The sequence below is a fragment of the Lonchura striata genome, chromosome 20, assembly GCF_046129695.1.
Source record: "Lonchura striata isolate bLonStr1 chromosome 20, bLonStr1.mat, whole genome shotgun sequence".
In the NCBI taxonomy this organism is placed as follows: domain Eukaryota; kingdom Metazoa; phylum Chordata; class Aves; order Passeriformes; family Estrildidae; genus Lonchura; species Lonchura striata.
In genome coordinates this window covers 11,677,701-11,698,790 of record NC_134622.1, presented here as the reverse complement: position 1 = coordinate 11,698,790, position 21,090 = coordinate 11,677,701, and the positions used below count along the sequence as shown (strand labels likewise).

General features: G+C 45.0%; 4 protein-coding genes across 7 annotated transcripts in view; 1 reads left to right on the top strand and 3 right to left on the bottom strand.

Moving 5' to 3' along the window:
* Nucleotides 1-1,063, bottom strand: part of PITPNM3 (PITPNM family member 3) — a 54,443-nt gene extending 53,380 nt beyond the window's left edge. For all 3 annotated transcript variants that reach the window (XM_021533097.2, XM_031506453.2, XM_021533096.3), the window contains exon 1: nucleotides 864-1,063. In XM_021533097.2, coding sequence (XP_021388772.1) covers nucleotides 864-885 — 22 coding nt within the window. In that variant the 5' untranslated portion in view covers nucleotides 886-1,063. The remainder of the gene's footprint in view (nucleotides 1-863) is intronic.
* A 1,696-nt stretch (nucleotides 1,064-2,759) lies between these two features.
* KIAA0753 (KIAA0753 ortholog) lies at nucleotides 2,760-14,463 on the bottom strand. Of its 2 annotated transcripts, none has more exons than XM_021533093.3 (15): nucleotides 14,059-14,463; nucleotides 12,663-13,275; nucleotides 12,064-12,170; nucleotides 11,715-11,777; nucleotides 10,671-10,886; nucleotides 9,385-9,595; nucleotides 8,079-8,275; nucleotides 6,796-6,965; nucleotides 5,969-6,058; nucleotides 5,711-5,798; nucleotides 5,334-5,507; nucleotides 4,218-4,299; nucleotides 3,447-3,567; nucleotides 3,082-3,306; nucleotides 2,760-2,979 (listed from the first exon to the last, which is right to left on the bottom strand). In XM_021533093.3, exons 1-15 carry the CDS (start codon nucleotides 14,146-14,148, stop codon nucleotides 2,862-2,864), a joined length of 2,565 nt encoding a protein of 854 aa, XP_021388768.2. In that variant the 5' UTR covers nucleotides 14,149-14,463; the 3' UTR covers nucleotides 2,760-2,861. The 2 variants fall into 2 exon arrangements, with proteins under 2 accessions (XP_021388768.2, XP_021388766.2); XM_021533091.3 differs by having other exon boundaries at nucleotides 8,079-8,278; nucleotides 14,059-14,462.
* A 73-nt stretch (nucleotides 14,464-14,536) lies between these two features.
* On the top strand, nucleotides 14,537-17,170 carry TXNDC17 (thioredoxin domain containing 17). Its single transcript, XM_021533090.3, has 4 exons — nucleotides 14,537-14,689; nucleotides 15,876-15,957; nucleotides 16,230-16,305; nucleotides 16,885-17,170. Exons 1-4 carry the CDS (start codon nucleotides 14,548-14,550, stop codon nucleotides 16,951-16,953), a joined length of 369 nt encoding a protein of 122 aa, XP_021388765.1. The 5' UTR covers nucleotides 14,537-14,547; the 3' UTR covers nucleotides 16,954-17,170.
* Nucleotides 17,171-18,101: 931 nt separating this feature from the next.
* On the bottom strand, nucleotides 18,102-20,607 carry MED31 (mediator complex subunit 31). Its single transcript, XM_021533089.3, has 4 exons — nucleotides 20,508-20,607; nucleotides 19,924-20,001; nucleotides 19,219-19,315; nucleotides 18,102-18,484 (listed from the first exon to the last, which is right to left on the bottom strand). The coding sequence occupies exons 1-4, from the start codon at nucleotides 20,515-20,517 to the stop codon at nucleotides 18,292-18,294; spliced, it is 378 nt and encodes a 125-aa protein (XP_021388764.1). The 5' UTR covers nucleotides 20,518-20,607; the 3' UTR covers nucleotides 18,102-18,291.
* Between the last annotated feature and the right edge of the window lie 483 nt (nucleotides 20,608-21,090).

The window sequence follows — 21,090 nt, the reverse complement described above, 5'->3', positions numbered from 1 at the left end:
AAGGGCCACACAATGACCATTCAGTCATAGCAGTTAAGCCTTCACCTGCAACAGCAGTCGGTTCTGTGCGCAACCTAGAAGAAAACCACCTCTGCACCAGCAACTGCCCTCCCGTCTGTTCTGTCTTCGTGCCCACAGAACACGTGCTACCTCCTTCAGGCTGCATCTGCCACCGGGCACGGGACATCAGGGTGCTGCTGCTGCTGCTGCTGAGCATCCTCAAGCCCTGGGGTCAGCCCCAGCCAGCCAAGCTCTAACCTCCACATTGCCCAGGCTCCAGAAGAAGCACGAGTTCATGAATGGGCAAGGCACACCGCACGCTTTCGTCAAATTCCACCCAACTGCACACCTGTATTGTTCTCTGACCGCGGCTGCTGCCTCGCGGTCTGCTCCTCCCGGGTGGGCGGCAGCGAGCACCGGCCCGACCGGGCGGCAGCCACGGAATTCCCCGGTGCTGGGAGAGACCTTCCCGGAGCAGCAGTGGCGGAGCGCGGGAGGAGGCCGGGCAGCGGCGATGGGCGCGGGCGCCTGCGATGCCCCCGCAGACCCGCACGGCCGTGCCTTCATCACGGCACCGGCAGATACGGGCGCCGAAGGCAGAGCGGGCCGTGCTCGGTAACGACGAGGTCAAATGTACCCGCGCCTCGTTCACACGAGTCGGCGTTCACCGCTCCGCGGGGCCGACGGCGAAGGACGCGGACTCGGGGCAGCCACGGAGCCGCGGGTGGGCGGGGAAGGCGCCGGAGCTTCGTCCCCGCCGCGCCCCGGGGCCCCGCGCTCCCCTCGGGGCCGCCCCATCCCGCCCCGGGGGCCTCGCTCTCCCTCGGGACTGCCCCACTGCGCCGCGCAGGCTCAGCGCTTACCTGGGAGCGGTGCTTTCGCCATGGCAGGGCTGCCCGCTCGCAGCCCAGCCGTCCTCAGCCGTGTCAGGTGCTCGCCCGCTGGGCGCTCCGGCACCCTGCTCTCCGGCGCCCCATCGGCTTTCGGCAGAGGCCCCCCGCCGCCCCCTTTCCGCGGGCGCTGAGAGCCGCGGCCGGGAGCCGCCGCCGCCGCCGCCCGGAGCCGCCCGCCCGCCGCTGAAGGCGCAGCCGCCGTCGCTAAAGGCGCAGTGAGCGGCTCCGCCGAGAGCGGGGGCCGGGCCGGGCCGGGCCAGCTCGGGGACGTGGCTGCGCATAAACGGCCTGGAGAGAGCGGCCGCGGGGTGCACAGCCCCCCGCCCCCGGCAGGGACCTGGCGGCTGCTCTCGCCCCGCCGCTGCCGGCAAGGCTCCCCCCGCCCGGAGCTCGCCTGGCCCGCAGTCCCCACGACACGCCTCCCGGGAGGGGTGGCAGCTCCCTGGCCGTCCGGGCACCCCTCGGACCTGCAAGCACGCAGAGCAGGAGGGGATGAGGCCCGTGCCCGGCTCCGGCCCTCAGCTACCCGGGGGCCGCGTGGCGCTGTCCCTACGCCGGCCCCCGCCTCCGCTGCTGCTGCGGCACTGCCCCTGCGAGCGGCTGCTCTGCATTTTGACAGAAAAATTCCTCCGGGTGCTGCCAAGCCCCGTGTCAGTGCAGTGGCTGAACAACTGCAAAACTGCCTTTTAAGTCAGCCATAGGCAAGTGGCTTAAAGTCTGCTGAAAGCTGAATTAGGGAACTTACAGGGTTCGTCCCTCTTCAAGAGCCTCACTAGCAGCATGTGTCTAAAAGGAGAGAAACTAACTTCTCCAGAACCCCCAATAACCGGGAGAAATTAATCTTAAGGAATGTCTTAAGTCACAGCACTTCTTGTAGAAACGATGGGAGGAGGCTGGCAGAAAGCTTAGGAGGGATTGTACATTACTACATGTGTCAGAACACCTCTAAATAAAGGGCAGTTAACAAAAGTTTTGCCCCCAAAATCCTACAATTTTTCTACCCAGCAAACATAATGTAACCAAGTCCTAAAGCAACTTACTAAGGCTCTGTGCCAACACCAACTTGGTAGGTATAATTACATGATTTGCTAGGGGCATTGTTTAGCAGTTCATTCAAGAGCCACAGCAAATACCCCTGAAAGCATGGCAAGCTAAGTGGTTTTGCTTGAGCCTTAAGTGGAACAGCCAGAACACCCAGCAGTTCCCACCTCCAGAGCCAGCTCCAAGTAAACTATGGTTCACCTTCCATAGAAGGTTAAAAATGAATGTGTTACAGATTGAACTATAACGGAGAAAGAAATTCACAAAGGAGACTGTCATATGTTCTTTGTGTTACCTCAAGAGTTGAATTTGCATTTCCTACGTAAGTAATTATTAGTCACTGCTCTGACTCCAGACATAATCCAAACTAGTACCTTGATTACTTGAAACAAGTTAATTTAATGTTGCAGAAATGCCAATTGCTCATTTATTTTGTTGTTCTTGATTTCAATGGGATTCTTAAGAGAAAGGAATGTGAGGCTGAATCACTCACTAAATGCTGATTAAAATGTAACATTTTATACTAGTTTAAGAAAAAGAAAGTCAGATCTCTATCATGTGCCTCTATTGGAAGGTCTCCTTTTGCCTGTGCATTATGTACTAGAGGTACTCAGGAACTCCATTCTGAAGCCAATGGCAAGAGCCCAAGCAAGCCTGCAATTACAGCCAGTGACAAGTGTTTGCGTATTTCTGCTGTGCCATGAGAATCCTTCACTGGATTGCTACATATCCAAAAGAACTCACTCCAGTGTAGCATGTGCTAAGGTGATTAGCCAATAAAAGTAAGGAAGTCTTTTCTGAAAAGGAAAACATTATTATAATGGCTCTATAAAAAACCTAAGATGAATCTTTAATGGAGATCCAGTGCAGAAAATCTCACAGACTGTCAAGCTGAGGCTGATGTTGATGGGACAGGTGGGAAAGAATTCACTGCACTGGCTGCAAAAACTCTGATGTGAATACAGCTTCTGCATAGTCCTCACAAACATCCTGCAGCTCTGCTGCCACATCACACAGGGCTTCTTCTGTCAGTTGCTCTGCAAGACTAAGGGAGAGAGAGGGCAAAAAAAAGAGAAGGAAAAGGTTCATAAAGTCAGCTTTCAAATTCCAGTCTTTCACTTCCAAACCACAAAGATAGTTCATATACCTCTCAGCAATCTGCCATGGATTGAAACTGCCCACTACCTCATGGGAAATAAGCTTTAAATGATGCTTGTATCTGCTGTTATAATCCAAGATGCTCTGGAGCACATTGCTTGGCACAGAGAGAGAGACAGAATATGCTTTCTGTAGAGAATTCAGAGGCAAGGGCTGCAGAATGGCATTTCCAGTCAGCAATTTCTCCTCTGCTTCTTTATTTTCATCAATATCACTGGAAATATAAAATAATCATCAAGACAGAACTAAATTTTTAAGTCTCTTTTTGAAGAGTCAGTGTAATGAAAACACTATAATTAAGTCACATAGATCTTATGCACCACAGTTTAGTATAGGGCCAACTATTCCACTTACGTGCTGTCAAAAGGTTTCTCAAATAAAATGTCTGTTTCCAGGTCTCCGTGTCTGATTAATTTGGTTATCTGAACTGGATGAGGAGATGTAGGTTTTTTAGCTGTTGATGCCGTTTGTAGTTCTAGAAGGAAGAAAATACTATTTTAAATTGTTTTTTTGAAAGAGAAAAACTACATCTACTGCAGATTAAGTCCTCACAAAGACTTTTGTTTCTTTCAAGGCAAAGTCCTCCAGGTCAGTAAAGTATTCAAAATGAGAAAAAACATAAATACAGGTCAGTGTATTAAAGCTGAGCGTTTTAGAAATACTACCTCTAGTATAAATCATTTGTGCTGCCAGTGAGTACTTCTAGCAGAGATACAGAAAGTACCACTGTAAAGATAGCACAGTCTATCAAATTCAGTGGTAAATCCAAGATATGGAAAAAGAATCTATAAAGATTTAGGGTAAATCTTCACCAGTCTTACTGAGAAATTTTCCAACTTGTGTTAAACAATACGGTTTCAGTGAAGTTGTATGTGATCCAATGGAAAATCAATGTAGCTTCACTGTGCTACTCAATCAAACCATAGGATAAAGAAAAGGAGTGCTGATAAAGTACTGATTTTAGAACTACATTTTAGAAACTGTCCTCTGAAAGAAGCACCTATGGTAAAAAACATGTCCTAGTGGCACTACTTGATCGCACATAATCCAATTACTTTGTCAAAACACCTGATTTTAAACCTACAGACTACAGGGAAAACAAGTTATATTAAAAAAGACAGCTACCCATTTTGTCTTCCTGGGCCCAGAACTGGGAGTCACTGTAGACAATCTGGGTGACTCTCCTGCGGACAGCCTCCTGGTACATCTGTGGTAGAACACACACGTCAGTCAGTCAACCATGTACCTGGCAGCTCAGCTGTACTGATTATCACTAACAGCAAAGCAAGTCATGATCCTCCTTTGGCAAAACAAGCTTATTTTGGCCAGTAACACAATATAGAGAAGAGATAGGGGATTGACACAGACATTTCTCTTGTTCAAAATGTCATTCTCAAATACAAAAGTAATTGCTAGTCCCATGGGAACTCCTCCCACTTCAGACCAACAGCTCTTAGCCAAACAACTGAAGGGCCTTCAGGCTGCTCCTGCCTCACCAACAGTGAATCCAAATGTGTGCTCCAGTGCCTCAGGGACAAGGACACTGTAACTTCACACTTCCGACTGATGAACAGATGTCTAGGAGTAAATGGCACTAAACTGAGTAGTTCTAAGTCACAATATATTTCAGAGAACAGAAGGGTCAAAAAGCAACTCAAAACTATGAAAAAACTGATTGAAGAAAACTTTTAAAGAAAGCAATATATGAGAAAGCTCAAGTCAAGTAAATGATAACCCTAAGAATATTTATATAGAAAGATGAATAGAAAGAACAGATAACTATGTATGTGTCCAATTTCTCCATGTTGCCCTTTGAAATACTTTGGATTGCCAGAGCATAATTCCTCAAGATGGTCATGCTACTAGAATAATGAGATTCTATAGCACACAAAAGAGAAAAATTCAAATAAATATTAAAATACTTTCCATTTTGCTAGAATATCGGCATAATCTACATACTGATTCTCCCATTCATGCACAAAGATTTAAGCCACAAAGTCTTGACATGGAATGCAAATTCAGATCTGCCAACTTTACAGCAACAGATTTATCAAACACTCTGCTTCTGTTTTTACACTATGTCTTCTGGAAGCACAAACTCCATCCAGGTCTTTGATCTCAGACACTGATCCAGTCACACCTTGCTTCATTTTAGAATGTAGATACTTACAGATATTATAATTTATGGACAGTAAATAAGAAATTGACACGAATGAGACTAACCAAGACAGAAAATCTTACTTCAATTTCTTCCATTCTTTGCAACATTGACTCCAGGCTATGAGTGTCAGCCACAGGTAGGGCCTCAGCCTGGAGTCTCTCATGCTGATCCATGCTCCACAGTTCCTGAGCAGTATCTTCCAAAAGATCATCCAATAGCTTTTCACTCAGAATATCTGCATTTGTTGCAACCTGCTACTTAAAAAAACAAATCCCAAAAACAAATGTTACGGAAAACAAAAATACATAAACCCAATACAAGAAAGAAAGAAAAAAACCCAAACCAAAACAAAAGTGACTTGCATTAAAATGAAAGTAAACTGTTTGTTGCCCCTTAACAAATGTTTGACAGCTCTCAAGGCATCATTCACGCAGTGGCATGAGCTTGTCTGTACTACCTGTGTCCTGTCTAATGGAGGCTCTGACCACTCCCGTATCTCCTTCTCAGCTTTGTCCGCATACTGGGCTGGAGAAACAGTTTGTGACCTGCATAAAGAACAAATGACAACGCCATTCTCAAACCTCATATGCCAACAATAATTTAAAACACCAAACTACATAAATGTATTTTTATATTTACTCCCACTGTTGGGAGTGGGGAGAAGCTCATATCAGATCTGACACCTTTTATGAGATTTTTCAAAGAAAGTCATTACCTTAACTTCTGTATTTTTTCCATTTCTCCCCCGCAAAGGTCAGTTAGAACCTTCACTCCTCTTGAATTTTTTGCTTCAAGCCTTGCTAGTCTTCGAAAATAGCACAGGAGCATAAAGAGTTACAAAATGTACATTCTAACAACTGAAGAATTAAATAGTGTGATTTCCAGTATTAGTTTGGAAGAGTTACAAGAAATTTTGGAGAGAAAATTAATAGACTTTAAAAACATATCATCCAGAAAATTCTGTTGAGAATGAGGGATCTTAATCATGTTTCTGCTGTTGGCAAACAGGAACTAGATGCTTATCCACAAATACTGTCCAGAGAAATGAGCTCCTCATCTTACCATGCACACTACCTAGTACGGATCCAGTACCTGGATATCCTGCTTCAAATGTCACAAACACCAGCCCCAAACCAATGTAAATTTGAAGACCCCCGTCTAACAGTATGTTGAATAGAGTTTAGAGTAAACAAATCTGCACTTTATTATTGCCTGGGAGAGGGAGACAATATTTACCTTCTTAATGCAGTGATGGGAATACCGACTCCTCCTCCTGTGTTTTCTCACTGTCCCGCCTTGCACAATTTGCCCCTGACTCCCACGCAGCAATTCAGACAAAAGACTAAATCCCTGGCTCTTCCTAGGCTTTAGAAAATGAAACTGCTTTGGGCCAAGTGGGAAAGGAGAGGACCTATGGACAGCAAGCTGTGCTGTGCCACTGAACTGAAGCCTGGCCAACTCTATCGTAGTCACTAGCACAGATCCAGAAGCATTTCCACGGGGAAGCGGGGAAAAGGTGGGTGCCAGAAACTGCAAACATACCGCTTAGGTGAAACAGACCGAGGTGGAGGCTTTGAAGGCAGGCAAGACATTTTGCTCTCCTTAGCAGGTCGTTTGTTCTCTTTTAGTTGGAAAGCTATAGTTGGCTCTTGAAATCGAGCATGCTTTCCTGGAGGGTGTGCACGTCTCAATTTTAAAGATTTCAGCATTCCCTTAAAATTAACATGATCACATTACAAACACATATTCCAGTCGCTGAATTTTTAAAGTATTTGGCATTCTGTTTCAGACTTTATCTTGAAATCTTGCCAGCTGGCTTTGCTGCAGTTGATGTACGTGAAGGATTTACAAGTGCTTTAAAGGGAAGTATAGCTGTGCCTGAATAGAACATATGCTTAATCCTGCAACTATTATTTTTGCAAACAGTTCCAACTTTTCCAGTATTTCTCTTCATAGGGAAAAACTTACTTTTGATTTTTCCGAATTAGACTCTATGTTAACTATTTATAAATCCAAATAGAAGATTTCCAAGGTAACATTGTATTCAGCTAGAAAACTGTAATATTCACATATTCATATCTGTTACAAAGTCACTTAGGCTCATCCCCTCTACATGAATTATTGTAATGCTTAGCCTTCCTGCCCATGATCCTCACTGATCCACAGTGATAGGAAGCAGTAAAAGTTACATAAGCATATATCAATGTTACTGTTTCAGATTTGATTTTCCTAGTTAAAAGTGAAACTCTGAGGAATGAATAAAAGAAAAATACATTCCTTAGCAAAATATAGCCCAAGTCTTTTAAGAACTGTCTTCTTTCCACTATGGAACTTCTTTCTGGTTGCAAGGACTTAGCAGAAACTAGAACTTGTATAGAAAAATTTTATCATTTCTGTTATCAATTAAGTAAGCCTGAGTAACTTATATACTCCTACTAATATTAGAACATTACTGCTGAGTGCATTTTTTGTGATAGAGGATGACCATAGGAGGAAGATACCACAGCTTTAATTTCAAATTTATAAAAACACCTTAATTTCAAAGATGAAACTAGATTCAGTGAGCATTTCCCTTACCAATTCTGTTGTTTCCAGTTGTAGAGTGTATTTCCAAGGAACAGTAAACACTGTTTTTGACAGATGTTTGCTAAAATAGCCATAACCACTAGAAATATCAGGCAGATGACATAGTTTATCCCTCTATGTCTCTTAGCTCAGAATAGCAATATTGTGAAGAAGTGTGAAGCTTTCACAGTGTCCTATATTATACAACAAATCCCAGAAAACAGGTAGAAGACTGCGTAAATTATTTATCACTTCCATACCTGTGATTTTGAAGGCAATAACACAACTTTCTTCTTCGAAGCACCACTTTCAAGGACAGACTCTTTTTTTACAGCTCTAGTTCTCACCAGTACATCTGTACTTCCTTGCAAAGTAGCACTTCTCTCTGAAGTAGGTGCGCCACTTTCTTCTTGGTATTTATTGTGTAATATATGAGCACAGCTGTTTGCCTGTTGAACTGCTGAAATATTTGCAACATGTCAGTGTTTATCTATACTAAAAATAACATATGAACTGTTAAGTGTAAGCTGAAAGGGGCAAGAATTGTCTTTTTTTCTACATTTGATACCTCTGTTATGCTTAGGTATACCTTAGGGTATACCTTAAGGTATACCTTATCATGAACTTCTAAGCTATACCATAATTTTTAAAAAAATCAAAGAGAAAACGAAAAATTCTAGCCTTGTATTTCCTGACAAGTATTAAAGAAATTGTCTTTCTTACATTGTTTTGATGAACAGGAAGGTTAGTATTTGTGTGTATATACATATTTATATGTACAGAGATATTTGAAAATATACATATATATGCAAGTCATGGGAAAGCCTTTTGGGAGTAATTGCTATATGAGGTCTAGGCAGTGATAAAAAAGCACCCTCTTTTAGGCAGCAAGACACATGGAAACCATTAGATGTTTATATACTGTCTCCCTGGACTGCCAGAATTCAGCACATGGAATTCTTGCTACCTGGGAGTAGTAGGGAATACTTATTATTATAGTTCAAACCAGCCTGAGAGAGAAAGTCACCACAAAGAAGAAAAACAGTTCATATAGTTTATATAATAATGTAAGAACTTACAGTGGCTTTCATGAGGTTCCAAAACACTTCAAGTATAGTTATATTTATACCTCACAACACCTTGAGAAAGAATAAAGCTCCTTTCCTTTCATATCCAAAGCAAAAGAACAATAAAGAAAGCCAATTCCAAACAGTTGCACTGCAAGGTAGTGGTGAAAACCCCCAAGTCTTCATCTTAACCATCAGTTCATGTGTCTCTAGGTAAAAAGTGTGACTGTTGTGCAAAAGATATTAACAGTAATGAACTAGCCAGGATAAAACAGCTACTGCTCCCAGAAGTAGAAATATTATACCAACCAAGGGAATTCTGAGCCAAAGACACAGAATAATTTTTCAGTATGAACAGTTAAACAAGCAAAGCCTGGTTTTTGTTAGACTGATTTGTTAACGTTTAACCAACTCCTGATCAGCAATACCATAATAAAAAATTGAACTGCAGATGGCAAGTTAAGTGATAAAAATGTATTTAATTATTCAAAATACAAACCAGTCAAAAGACTCCTGGCACATGGAGGTTTTTTAGACTCTTGTCCATGCTGTCCCTTTAAGGTGAGAGGTTTGTTTTCTCCTTTTGGAGATAGAAAGTGCTTTCTCTCTGGAAATGGCTCAGTGTTCCCTGGAGATTTGGCCTGAGAAGCTGAAATGCATTTCTTCACTGTTTTTGGTGCTTGCTGGTTTTCCAACAGTGAATTCAGATCCTGCACCAAATATTTAGAGTTTTAATTATTCTCTCAGTAAATCTCATGTAATGAAAAGCAAATTCAAGACATTCTAAGCAGTTGGAGCTTTTTTGGTCTGGTTTTGTTTTGGTGGTTTTTTTATAAAGATAACTTTCAGGTTTTTTCAGACTGATAGCTTGTTCATGTAGAAGCTTTTTCACATTATTAACTTCAATCTTGCTGAAAAGGCTTACAATTTTTGTATTTACAACTGACTGCTGCAAACCATTTGCTTACAGAATGCTCAAAAAGAATTGAACACAAGGGCTACAGACCAACAAAAACTTCACAGTCCCATGGCTATGGTAACACAAATACTTATTCCAATGCTATGTTCAAACTTAACTACCTCCTTTTCTGTTCCCAGGCAGTTAGTACTCTTACTGTTCTCATAAGCAGGTCATAACACTACAATTAAAAACATAGCTCTTACAGTTTTAACAGTATTTTAAGGCAAGTATTGCTTTTTTTTTTTTTATTTGTGCAGCAGGCAACATGAATCAGAACTTTTCTATTATACCAATGACATGTATAAGTCATCAGATATCAGTAAAAAAGATATTTGAAGGACACAGAGACAAGTAACTCTTGTACCCACAACTTTATCTTCTGCCTGGACAACTCCGCATGCATCACTGTATGAGATGCTCAGGTGCTCACCACTGATGCGGATGACTGAAGCATGCATCCAGAGTAATAAAACACTTAATGCACACCTATGTATAAAATTAATTATCTCTGTCCTGAAAATGACTAATGAATTAGAAACTGATGCTTTGTTACAACTATCACTATGAGTCCTCATTCTACCAGGACAGCCAAAAAGCTAGGAACAGCATCAACAAGACCAGCAGTAGGTAGCTTCTGTGTTTAGTATGCACATCTCTTTTAGACCACCATTACTAAGGAACATTAGAAGTATATTTTTACATTAAAAAGTATGGCCTATAAAAAATAAAAACAATCTCAGTAATATATTCTGCCATTTCATTAACACAATCTCATATTTCACTACCTCTTTCCTGCCTTAGCAAAAACAAATGTTTTTTCCTACCTCAACTTGCAGCAAAATGTCTATGATAGCTTCAGAAATGGAAGAATCCCCTTCTAGTTTGGCGGAGCAGAGAGACAGTTGACGAATGAGATTTCCCAGTTCCTTGTAATGGGCAGGAATCTGCTCATCTGTTTGATCTGTAAACTGATTGGCAAATGCCTGCAAGGTTCGTACAGCTCCTCTGTGTGCTGCTGCCAGCCTGGATACTGCTCGAGACTGGAAAAATGAAAAATAAACAAATGCTTTAATAGCTATAGTTTCTATGGATACTTATACTACTGGAAGAATTGTTGCTGAAATGTTATGCAGAAGCACTCAGGCTTGGAATAATTTTAATTTATATTAATCCATTTGTGAGACAAAACAAAACAGGCATTGAAATAATTTACTCAAGATTCCTCACAAGAGTACTCCTATCAATGTCATGATGGCTTCAGGTAAAACAGCCTGCGTATAACAGGTCATGATGTTTTCTACTACCTGTGCCAATACAGAACTGTAACCATCTACAGTTGGCTGGAGTCTAATGTGCAACAATTGCACAAACAGAATATTCTCAATCCTCATTTTGTTACAGAAGAAAATGCAGGTGATCAAAGAAGCACAAGAGATCAAAAGGGCAACACTGGCTGGACTGTAGGCATGATCTCAGCCATCCCCCTGAAAGGTGATGGGCAGAGAAGAAAATCAGAAAGAAGGCTGGTAAGATTGAGTGTCATCAACCAGAAGTCTAAAAAAAGCAGGCAAGAGTAGAACACATTGTTACTTCCTTGCAAAAAGAAATTGGAGTGAAGAAGGAATTAGAAGCCACGTAAACACAGAAGACCAACCACCTTCCTCTGATTTACTGCAGATGAGGCTGAGGAGAAGCAGCAAAGGCAGTATCAGACCAAGTGAGCCATACTTCTCAGAGAATGAGATTAAATAGGTAAGATACAAAGGACATCTGGAGAGGGCTTAGCTGCACCCTAGACAATCTAACTCAATTATCCAGAAAACTCTGTTAATAAGTCACTCACAGCCTGAAGGATAATTACATCTTACCTTTTTAGTGTGTTTGATTGTATGAGGACTCAGTTTCTCTAAATCGTTCTGAATTTCTTTTACCTGTTTATCAAGAAAGGAGACAGAGAGGAGCAAGACAGACATAATTAGTTCCATGTCTATAAATGAACAACACATCTTCACTGTAGCATCTGAGATTTTCCAACAGTGATGCTCACCTGTCTGCCCAGCCATGAGGAAATCAGTCACACCATTCAGATCTAAACTGGAATGTCATGAAACTTCAGAGATAACCCAATAGAATTTCTTTTGTTTCAGTTAGCTTCTGACAAATTCATCACAACAAACTAAGCTCCTATGCATCCCGGTTTAAAATCATGGTTCCTACCTGTTGCTGGAGCACATACAGCATCCGAGCTGACCGGGCAGCTTGCTGCCGTCTCCTAGCGCAAAGCCGCTGCTCATTTTCAGGATCTAGAAGTTCTCTATCTCTCCCTAAAAAGCATAGAATATAAATTTTATATCTTGATTTAACCTGCGAAAATGCCAATTAAGCCATGACAATAGACATAATTTAGTAATAAGCCTTTTCCATGCAGAACCAAACCACATATTTGTGGGGGTTCCTTTAACAGTAATGCAGGTTAGTTACTGTAAACACTACATCCTGTTTCTATTTAGAATTTGACTAAAGAGTCTAATACAATATAGCTCATTAGTTATTTAAAAAATCATATGACCCCTTAGTTTCATTATAAAGTTGCAGATAAAGCAGTCAAAATTAGAAATGTTTAAACTTCCTACTAGTTATTACAAAAGAACCAACTGCTTAAGCTGGCTAGCTATTATTTTATTTACTTTAAAAAAAAAAAAATGGTTCTCAAAAGTCCAGACATAAATATGAATCTAATATAACCAAAAAATGGGGGGAAAATATCAACAAACTAGTGTACATTTATATTACATAATTACTGTTCAGTCTTACACCTTTTTTAATAATATCTTCAATTTTCTGGACATAGCTCCTCAATTCTTTTTGCAGACGCTGGACTTCCTGCATATTTTGATGTTCTCTTTTATTTAAATTTGGCTTGGGGTCTGGTCCTGTGTCACGGGTGGAAGGAGAGTCCAAAACAGCTGGTACTGGCTTTCCTTCCTTAACTACGCAGAGATAAAGGTTCGTGTCAGAGCTGGCAGACTCCCCTCGGGAAGGCTGATCGAGCCTCTGCTGACATGTCAAGTGAGTCTGAGACTTCAGGGTGTTTTTATTGTCTCGACTTGCAAATACTTCAGTCTTCTGCAGTTGTGATTTCTGGGTCCGCAATGGTGTACTGAAGACATCTCCAAATACCTGCTGTTTTACTTGCTCTTTAAGACGTCTTTGTTTGATGTCCCTTTTGGCCAGCTGAACAGCCAATTTAAGTCTCTCTTCAGATACCACTGAGAACATCCCAGAGCTTCTCAGGCTGAGGTCCTCACTTCCAACGAGATTTCTCTGATCACTGGATGCCTTCAGTTTTTCTATTACAATTGGAGGGGGGCGAGAGAATCTGAGAGCCAAGTTCTCTGGAACTGCAGGAACATTTCTATTAAACTGGAGCTGTTCAAAGTGTAAAAAAACCCTGATGTTATACAGAATGCTACACACAGATGATACATCTCTGCCATGATGGCACTGTTTTGGATTTATGATGAACACAGCACTAACAGCACACCAATGTTTTCATTCTTGCTAAGCAGTGCTCACAGAGTTCAAGGCTTTTTCTGCTCCTCACCTGCTCACCATTGTGTAGCCTAGGGGTGGGCAAGAAGCTAGAGAGGAAACAACTGGATGCCTGACCCCAAGTGACAAAAGGCATATTTCACACCCTGTGGCAAGATGTTCAGCAGTGAAAGCTGCAGGGAAGGAGAAAGGGGAGACTGGTGATGGGGTCTGTCTTCCTCAGTCACTGTTATATATGCTGAAGTCATGGAAATGGCTTTATTTCTGCCTGCTGATGGGATGTAGAGAATGAATTCCTTATTTTGTTTTGTGCACACAAACAGGAAAGCATTGGCTTTCCTTGTTAACCTGCCTTTATCACAACCCATAACTTTTCACCTTCCAGTTCTCTTCCCCATCCCAACTGGGAAAGGGTGAGCAAGTGGCCATATGCTCACTGTCTACTGGGATTGAACCACAACAGACAATTAAGAATAATTACACACACAGTTTGTGATCTCTAGGCTTACTAAAGGACAGTGTCAAGATTACATGTGGCAGCACGAGGAAAGCTAGTACGGCACTCCCTGCTGGGCTGTCTCATGAAGTGGGTCAGAATCATCTTTCTGTTACAATCACAAAGAAAACCAATTCAGTATCGCTACAGACGGCAAATGGTACCTGTGTCTGTAAAGCTTTAGCTTCATTCCTGTATCGCTGGGTGGTGAATGCAAACACATCATCAGACACCGCTGTCTTGCTTCGTACCATCGCATCGGCTCGAAAGCAAATCCCGCTATTACCCCTTGCTTGCTGTACATGCGAGAACAGTAAACCGTTACTTCAGACTCACAAAAGCCATCCCGGGTCTAATGTGAGTAACAAAGGGAGAACCAGCCCGAGGAGCTGCAGACACAAGATTGGGGCGGCCTCTCTGCAACCTCCCACCTCTGGCCCGCGGGGCGTCCCGAGCGGCGCCGGCACCGGCACTGGCACCGGCGGGCCCCGGGCGCTGCCGCAAGGGAGGGGCTGAGGGCCGGAGGAACGGAGGCCGGAGCGCGGCAGGACGCGCGGCCGCGGCCGCTCCCGCCGCCCTCGCCCCGGGCCCGCCGCCGCAGGGGCCGCCGGGAGCGCGGGAGCTACGGCGGCCGCGCGGCCGGAGCCGCCGCCATGGGCTGGGAGGAGGCGCAGGTCCGCGGGTACCCCGAGTTCGTGCGGGCGGCGCAGAGCTACCGCGGCCGGCCCATCTTCGCGCTCTTCTGCGGCGATAAGGACGCCGAGGGCAGGAGCTGGTGTCCCGACTGCGTGACGGGTGAGGCCGTGGGGGGAGCGCCCTGTCTGCGGCACGGGCCGTGTCGGTGCTGAGAAAGCCGGAGGCCCCGGGTGCCTTTCCGGGAAGTGCCGGGTAGGCACAGCGGCGCCGGTCCCAGGCTCCCGGCGCCCTTTCCCCTGCTGAACCCGACGGCCTGAGCGGGCTGTGACCCGCAGCTGCCGCACTGCCCGTTTCGCTGCCCACATCGAGCGGCACGGGCTCGGGCACGGCACGGCACGGGCACGGCACGGGCACTGCTCGGGCACTGCATGGGCACAGCACGGCACAGGCACGGCACGGGCTCGGGCACGGCACGGGCACTGCTCGGGCACTGCATGGGCACAGCACAGCACAGGCACTGCTCGGGCACTGCACGGGCACTGCATGGGCACAGCACAGCACAGGCACGGCACGGGCTCGGGCACGGCACGGCACGGGCATGGCACAGGCACTGCTCGGGCACTGCATGGGCACAGCACGGGCACTGCATGGGCACAGCACGGCACAGGCACGGCACGGGCACGGCACAGGCACAGCACGGGCACTGCATGGGCACTGCATGGGCACAGCACAGCACAGGCACGGCACGGGCTCGGGCACGGCACGGCACGGGCATGGCACAGGCACTGCTCGGGCACTGCATGGGCACAGCACGGGCACTGCATGGGCACAGCACAGCACAGCACAGGCACGGCACGGGCACGGGCTGTTGGCGAAGGCTCGTTCGGCCCAGCAGACAAAGAGCCGTGAGTCCTGCGGTCAGTTTCTCCTGTGCTGCACGTGTGCCCTCCCCGACGCTGTCCGGCGGCAGCGTTCGCATTCCCTTCTCAGTAATAGCGCACTGAGCTGCCGGGCCGCACGTCTGTGAGCAGGTATGAAGGTGCGTTATGGAACCATCACCCTGCGGCAGGGCACTGTGCCGGGCTGCCACACCCAGGACACGACAGAACGAGTGTTTCTCTTCCTCTTAGAGAAGAAATTGGCCTTTACTCCAACACAAGTCCAGTCAGCGTTCAAGCATGTAATAAACTCTGAAAAACTTGTGGATAGCCAGGTGCAACAAAATATAGATCTCTAACTAAAGCAGACAGAACATTAATTAGCAGCCTTGCTGGTCCAAGTAAATCCATGTGATTCGGTAGCACGAGTACTTAGTACTAACAGATTTTTTTGAATTATTTTGTAGCTGAGCCAATTGTGAGGAAGGAACTTCATAACTTGCCTGATGAATCAGTTTTCATCTACTGTTTAGTAGGAGATAGAGCCTAGTAAGTACCTTTGAATGCTGAGAAATGTGATGACTTTGTTTTCTTGGTGGACTGATGGTTAATGTGTTGAAAAAACTGGCTATGCTGTCCTTTTCTTTAAAGAGTCAATAATTTGTTGAGGTCTTCACTATCGCTAACATATCCTACCTGCATGCTTGTTTTGAGAAGGGTATTGGGAAGGTGTGAGGAAAAAGCCTTTGAATAATTTTGAAGCTATTTTAATTTCAAAATGCCCCTCCACAAGCTGTGCTTAACACCTTCTTTCTGAACAGCTGGAAGGATCCCAACAATGAATTCAGGATGAATCTGAAACTAACAGGAGTGCCTACACTACTTAAGTATGGAACAGTAAGTGATTTATGTTCCGGATCTACAAGCACTGAGATGGGGACCTGGCAGGAATTTAGGGCTGTAAATGAATTAGTCACTTGTATTCTCTGAGAACCCTCTCTTGTTTAAGGAGACCATAACATTCTAAACAGCTCCTCTGGTCCCTGTTCCTCACTCAAACAGTTCCTCAAGAAAGAACCATTCTGCTTGTTGTGTAATGTCTGTAATAAACTTGCAGTGAAGGGAACACGTGCACTTGGCTCTTAGTGCTTGACGGGTTGAGAAACTTAGCTACATGTTGTTACTGTTCCCAATTCGCAGCTCCTCAGCTCCTTTTGAAAAATCCAAGCACTGAACTACGGGAGTGAGACTCAGCAGCTCAAGTTGTAACTTGTACATGTCAGTTAAATTAACAGTTACTTTCTTAGAAACGCCTCTTCCAAGGCCAGAAAACCCTCAGGAATGTTTCAGTTATAGTTACCTTTCTTGTTCCACCCCCACTACCTCACTCCCCAGGACAACCTTGATGGATGTAGTTAATGTTACTATGTACAAATGGCTCTCAGCTAGCTTTTCAATGATGAACTTTTCTTTCAGCCTCAGAAGCTGGTTGAAGAAGAATGTTTTAAAGCAGAGCTTGTGCGTATGTTGTTTACCGAAGACTAAAGCCCTCACTCGTCAATCATTGATGAAGATAGTAGTCTCAATTACTGCACTGTCCTTTCAAGAAATCAATGACCTTTGTTAAAACTCCAATGATTAATTATTTTGGACTAGTCAAGATAAATGTCCTGAAATTCTGGATCCAAACGTTACACTAAAATCTTACTAGAAAAACTGTATTTTTCCTTTCATGTCCAAATAAACTTGAGTTTGTGAACAACCTCTTTTCGAAGGAGCTGAGCTCATGTTAGAAACTCAGATTAGCCTGCACTTACTGAAGTGTAACTGCAAAGTTACAGTGAGTAAGGAGGAAGGGGAGAAACATAAAGACCTCCTTCCTAAGCCTTACCACATAATTACTGAAACTGTTAAGATAAATTTTCAATGCCAAAGATGTTTAATAGCTTATCTGTTCAGTGCAAGTGTGATAATGTGGTGGCTGACAGCTGCAGTACCTGCTCCTACAAGGACACAACATGAATGCACCAGAAATACAGTCTAAAAATATGAAAATTAAAACCTTGGCAGCTGCCAAGAGCTATGTTCTTAGAATAAAAATCTATACAGGAATAAATGGCAAGTGCTTCTCCAACACTCCAAGCAATGGCACGTTTCCCCACAGACCCTGTTCTTGTTACATGGAGTGTAAAGAGACTTCAGAGCAGCCACTGCTTTACAGGCAGAGGCCAAGATGCAAGGAAGCTGAGTTTAATAGAACAGAGACAGCTACAGCTTGTTTCCTTCTCTATCCTGCAGAATTTATCAGCATTTATCTCTGCTCCACTCCCCAGACCTCACCCTGTACACTCCTGATTTCTATCCGTACAATGTGCTGTAAGGAAAACAAACTTCCATCAACAATGACTGCCAGGGTAACAGAAGTGACATGTAATAGCTCAGCTTGGTTTCAAGGAAAAACTGCACAGTTTTGACTTTGTCTATCATCACTTCACCTTTGCTTGTCCCAGAGCTGTAAGTAGCAGGGAGTTCTCTTAAGATACATCATTATTCTCCAGGGAAAAGGTTTCCTAGGAACAGCCTTTAGAGCTACACTTCTTTGTAGAGAGTTGGTAAGTGACAAATCTAGATTTTGTTTTCAAAATCAAGAGGAATCAATAACTATTGTAGTAAAGCTCTTACAAAATTGTCCATGCTGTAAAATAAATTGCAGGTGTTTATTAGTTTTTAAAGGAGTTGATGAAACAAAAACAACCCTAGTCATTTGATAAATTCAAATAAAAGGCACAGAGCCAGAGCCAAACTTGCACAAGGGTTCATTCACCTCCTGTAAATACTTCACTAACACAAAGTACACCTTATCATCACTACTCTGTGTGCTTTTCATTTTACAGAGGTGTTGTTTTGTTGCTGCTGCTCAGCCAGTGCCTGCTGGAGGCGCATCCTTTTCCGGGAATAGTGCTGCCAGTGGAGGATCTGTTGCTCATCAATAAATTTGGCACACTGAGCATTGACCAGCTCTTTGCGGAAATGTTCATACTGAAGCAGCTCTAGCATATGCAGACATTGAGGATACCTGGGTTAAAAATAACCACACTTTAATACAGGTTTTTACAAGGGACACTAAATCTAGAGTCTCCAGTACTTCTGTGGGTCGTTAGTTTTGACTCATATGTGCTTTACCCAAGTGTGAAACGACTTCAGCATGAACACTGTGACTTGGTAACTGCAGCATCAGGCCAGGAAACAAGACAACCAATTCCAGTAATAAATGCACATTCCTGCTTACTTACAGTAGCTTCCCCAATGGCTTGGTTTGATAGACCAAATCTATCCATCCATCCAACAGGCTTTACAAGGCCTCTTTCCAGAGCCCAATTAAAGATGACCAAAACCATTTTCCCAAAAACAGAAGGCATTAGCACACTTGCAAAAACACAAAAATCATCTTTTGTCTCATGCAAGCATCAATAATGCACAATTGATCTTAAAATGCACTTACTGCTTTTTTGCCCTAATGTTCAATAGTTTGATTTTAAACCAATCGAAAGTGCAGATTAAGGCTTTAAAGGAAGATTCTATGCAAAACTCATGAAATTTTTATAATTTTGCCTATTGCTGCTACATGTGGACTATTGGAAACAGGGGAATCTACATTGCATATAACCATATGCATAATCTATGTTGCAGGAAGGACAAAAGTAATGCTACAGGCAGAAATGAAATCCTATCATGCTGCTGTACAGTGTTCAAAATGAGGTCAATGGCAAACCATTAAAATGCAGAAACTTAAGGGAATTTAGTACTTACTTCAGGTATTTTGCATATTCAGGTTCTTTCCAATAAAGTAAATATTTAAGATAATTTACAAACGCTTTATCTTTGAAGTAGCCTCTTTGTGCAAGAACTGAAATGACAAGGAATTGACAGTTACAGATGGGTGCAAAATATCAGCCTACTTGAAAAAAAATCACAAAGTCAAAGCTTTCTCATTACAATCAAATTTCAATAATTTATATTTGGCAAATTAAAAAACCACAGGGCAAAATAAGATTTTTATGTCAAGAAAATAATAGATTGGCCTCATCTCCCTTATAGTTTGTATCTTTCATTGAATGGAACAGCTTTTTGAAACAAGAAAACTTTGACAGTAGCATCAAAATTAACAGAGTTATGCACAGTACCTAAAACTATTCACATTAGTAAAATTCTGTTTTCAGATAAAGGAATGCTGTTAACTTGACATTACTTTTTAATAACAGACTGGAACTTGTTATTTTCTTCCTCCATCAAATAAATGCCTTTTTTTTTTTTTCTTGCATTCCAACTAACAAAAGACTTTGCATTTTAAAAAAAAATCCACCTGTTAAACAAATAATTTACAGGTTAGTTTCATGCTGTGAAAACCCTTTTCTTTGTTTAGCCCTCTCTCCATATTCAACATTACCGGTAACAATAAACAGCATTGCACTATATTAACTCTTCCAGGTTGTGGTATTTACTTTAAGTACTCACAGTTGAGGTAATTTGGATTTGCCAGACATTGAACAAACTCCAGCTCCAACTGGAATCGAAGTCGATTTCCTGTATCATCTGATTCAAGACAAAACCAGTAAGAATTGGACCCACACAGACTGAAAGCATTCGCAGTCTGTACCGGGACCAAAGCGGGCTGGGGCGGGTGAGGGCCACGGCCGGCGGCAGCGAACGGCGCGGTGCGCGGGCCCGGCGCGGCCAGGGCGCACCCGGGACAGGCCCTGGGCTGCGGGCTCCGAGGGGAGCCGTGCGGCGCCCCGCTCGACCTGCGCCGGCCCGGCACGCCCGGCGCTCCGGGGGCCTGCCGGCTCCGAGCGGCGGCGACAGCGGCCCCACGGGGCTCCTCCCGGGCTCCTCCCCGGCTCCGCTCCCGGCCCCGCTCCCGGCCCCGCTCCCGGCCCCGCTCCCGGCTCCGCACGCTCCCGGCTCCGCTCCCGGCCCCGCACGCTCCCGGCCCCGCACGCTCCCGGCCCCGCACGCTCCCGGCCCCGCTCCCGGCCCCGCTCCCGGCCCCGCTCCCGGCCCCGCTCCCGGCCCCGCTCCGGCTCTGCCCGCTCCCGCACCTGCGTCCATGTCCGGGCGCACACACCCGACAGCGGCGAGCGCGCCCCCTACCTACGGCCCGGCGAAATGCAACGCTAGGCACGCTGGGAACGCAGCGGCCGTTGCCTAGCAACGGTGGGGGCGGGGCCATGGCGGGGGCGGGGCGCGTCGGGGGCGGGGCAATGGCGGGAGGGGCTGGGCTATGACCGGAGGGGCGGGGCAATGGCGGGAGGGGCGGGGCTATGACCGGAGGGGCGGGGCAATGGCGGGAGGGGCGGGGCTATGACCGGGAGGGGCGGGGCCATGGCGGGCGGGGCGGGGCCATGACGGGGCGCGGCGGCGCCGCTGTGTGCCGCAGCCACCGGTCCTGCGGAATTTCCCCGCCTGAGGGAAAAGGCCCAGTGCCACCCGCGCTGCTTGTGCCAGGGGACCCAGTGCGAGTCCAGAGTGCCATTCCTGGGACTCCAGCTCCACGGCTCTTCCCGAACATGAACGCGGGCAGAGTTTCGTCCGTGTGCCGCAGGGCCCAGTCAGTCCCAGAGCCAGCGAGTGTGGCTTTGCGGTCACTGTTCCAGGCATGTTCTTTCCCCAGATACCCCTTGA

What these genes read in the sequence shown, in the direction of transcription:
- TXNDC17 (XM_021533090.3), top strand. Translation starts at nt 14,548, where the DNA reads ATGGGCTGGGAGGAGGCGCAGGTCCGCGGGTACCCCGAGTTCGTGCGG. An exon ending in GTGTCCCGACTGCGTGACGG is followed by an intron (nt 14,690 to 15,875) that starts GTGAGGCCGTGG and finishes ATTATTTTGTAG; the next exon opens with CTGAGCCAATTGTGAGGAAG. An exon ending in CACTACTTAAGTATGGAACA is followed by an intron (nt 16,306 to 16,884) that starts GTAAGTGATTTA and finishes CTTTTCTTTCAG; the next exon opens with CCTCAGAAGCTGGTTGAAGA.
- MED31 (XM_021533089.3), bottom strand. An exon ending in AAATCCAAATTACCTCAACT is followed by an intron (nt 19,316 to 19,923) that starts GTGAGTACTTAA and finishes TTGTCATTTCAG; the next exon opens with TTCTTGCACAAAGAGGCTAC. An exon ending in GAATATGCAAAATACCTGAA is followed by an intron (nt 18,485 to 19,218) that starts GTAAGTACTAAA and finishes TTTTTAACCCAG; the next exon opens with GTATCCTCAATGTCTGCATA.
- KIAA0753 (XM_021533091.3), bottom strand. Translation starts at nt 14,148, where the DNA reads ATGGTACGAAGCAAGACAGCGGTGTCTGATGATGTGTTTGCATTCACC. An exon ending in TGAAGATATTATTAAAAAAG is followed by an intron (nt 12,171 to 12,662) that starts GTGTAAGACTGA and finishes TATGCTTTTTAG; the next exon opens with GGAGAGATAGAGAACTTCTA. An exon ending in CGGTCTGTTTCACCTAAGCG is followed by an intron (nt 6,059 to 6,795) that starts GTATGTTTGCAG and finishes CTATTTTCGAAG; the next exon opens with ACTAGCAAGGCTTGAAGCAA.